Genomic DNA, 2,378 nt, shown 5'->3' with positions numbered 1-2,378 from the left:
CTCCAAGCTTTAATTAAAAGCTAATTATGCCCAACTTTAATCCACTATTTCTCACTCACCGGAAATCGGATTTGAGAAAGTGAATATACTACATTTATCTACGTAAAATGTAGATCGACGCTATGTCATTTAATTTCACAAAATTAAATGTCTCGTCACATTTATTATTTGGTCAAAATCCATTGACCGGGCATATTTAATACCATGATTTCTACATGTTTCTCTTAACCCTTTTTGTCCTTTTCAAAACGGAGTTGGTTTATTAAATTTTCAAGAAAAATGATAGACTGCTGCAATGGAGATGGAAAACACTGTTTCTGATATGGAGAATCAAGGTGTGCAATCATACATTTTGGATCTAAGGAACAATCCAGTAAGTCTTCTTTTCTTGTTTGAGCCTTCCTTTTTTCATGGTTTTGTAGTTAGTTAGGAGTAATGATGCTTATCTATGTCTGTCTCTCTCTGTGTAAAGGGTGGATTGGTGAAAAGAGGACTTGATGTTGCACAGATATGGCTAGAGGGGACCGAGACGCTGGTGAACACAATCGACAGAGAGGGGAACATGCTGCCTATCAACATGATAGACGGCCATGCCATAACACATGATCCCCTCGTTGTCCTTGTAAGTTCAACTTCATTCACATTGCATCGCGTTTCCAATATTACCTCACAATGAAATCCCTCTTTCCTTATTAAAAAGGTGAACGAAGGGAGTGCGAGTGCTAGTGAGATTCTTGCAGGAGCGCTCCACGACAACGGGCGAGCCACCCTCATTGGACACAGAACCTTCGGCAAAGGAAAAATACAAGTAAAACATAACAAAATAAGTTGTTGCCTTACTTATGTTCAGCCGAATAACTAGAAAAACATTTGATGCAGAGTGTGACAGAGCTGCATGATGGATCAGCCCTTTTCATTACAGTAGCCAAGTATTTGTCTCCATCACTTCATGACATAGATCAGGTCGGAATCGCACCAGATGTGCAGTGCTCAACTGACATGCTAAATGCACCGAGATCCGACCCTCTTAAGGTCCGGATCCAACTTGGAGAGAGATTCTTGCATACTGGTTGCGGAGCATCAGCTTGATATTCAAGAATCTAAAGGCTCTGCTTCTTGATAGACAATCCTTGTTTTTGTGCTTGCTTTCTTATCTTTGAATACTGTGTATAAACTTGGTTTTATAGATATGCTTCTTAAAGTTGTTACACCAAAGTTGAGGCTACTTATATACTATTGGTTTAGGTAAGAATTCTCACTACAAGTGTCGACTGATAGAGTACAATACAATTGAACATGTAGAGAAGGAATTTTATTAACACATCAAAACATGACAATATAATGTACAAAGCACACTCATAAGAAATATGTATACAAGATTTATATCAAATCACACTCGATTTACGCAAGCAATATAGTGAAAAAGTAAAATAAAATTGGAGAAAATGTAAGTAAATAGGAAATTACAGGTTGAAAGCCGTTCCCTGCAACCGCATCCGGTATCGGTGCCGGTGCAGCATCTTGCGCGGCCGTCGCCGACAAAAATGCAGCGACGACGGACAAAAATAGAGCCATGTAGAGGAAGGTGGATTTACCAAAATTTGCCATTATAAATTTCGAATGGAAGAATACAATGTCTTCACTATGGATGGTGGTATGAATATGTTGCGGAATTGTCCCAATTTATATAGTGGTGTTTTTTAAGTTCATTTCTTGCCTTCTATTTTAAGGTTACTATTATTAATATTGTTGTTATTATTAGTAGTAGTATATTGGGATCCACATGAATGTGAAAGAAAAAAAATAGGTTGTATATCTCAATCATGGTTCAATTTCGATTAGTATACTTGTTAATGTATTGTTTTAATGACGATTATAATCCACCCAATGTACAAATTAAATTCTCTATAGTGTGTTTATATTTTGTTAAGAAAAAATTGTATTGATATGCAAATTTCAATTAAAACGGTCTATGAGTCGACAATATTATCAGCATAATCATTAGCATACATTAATTTAATAAACCAAAGTTATCACTTTAAATCCAAAACCATCAATACTCCATGAGTGTTAGTTTTTTGGAGCCAAAAACTTGACGCATAGCACAATTTATAGAAGATCTCTACTCACAACTTTTAGCCAAAATTTAATATTTTTACAAATTTAATCATCACAAAAATTTTAAAAGTATGGATGTTGTCAATACAAAATAGATAGTTCATTTTATAGAAAAAACTAATCGAAATGGCAAAAGAAATAGGTAGATTGCAATTGTCCGGATGAGACGCCTTGCCTTATCATTTATAGTAGGGAATTGGTAAGACATCAAATTTTATATCTTATGATTAATAATGATTTTGATAGTTTATCTCAGAAAA

General features: G+C 35.2%; 1 protein-coding gene across 1 annotated transcript; it reads left to right on the top strand.

The window, feature by feature from the left end:
* The first annotated feature begins 242 nt into the window (after positions 1 to 242).
* LOC121798724 (carboxyl-terminal-processing peptidase 3, chloroplastic-like) lies at positions 243 to 1,664 on the top strand. Its single transcript, XM_042197865.1, has 4 exons — positions 243 to 373; positions 473 to 622; positions 701 to 808; positions 880 to 1,664. Exons 1-4 carry the CDS (start codon positions 296 to 298, stop codon positions 1,087 to 1,089), a joined length of 546 nt encoding a protein of 181 aa, XP_042053799.1. The 5' UTR covers positions 243 to 295; the 3' UTR covers positions 1,090 to 1,664.
* Positions 1,665 to 2,378: the final 714 nt, after the last annotated feature.

The sequence above is a fragment of the Salvia splendens genome, chromosome 4 (assembly GCF_004379255.2).
Source record: "Salvia splendens isolate huo1 chromosome 4, SspV2, whole genome shotgun sequence".
Classification (NCBI taxonomy): Eukaryota; Viridiplantae; Streptophyta; class Magnoliopsida; order Lamiales; family Lamiaceae; genus Salvia; species Salvia splendens.
This window is presented reverse-complemented; position numbering and strand designations above follow the sequence as displayed.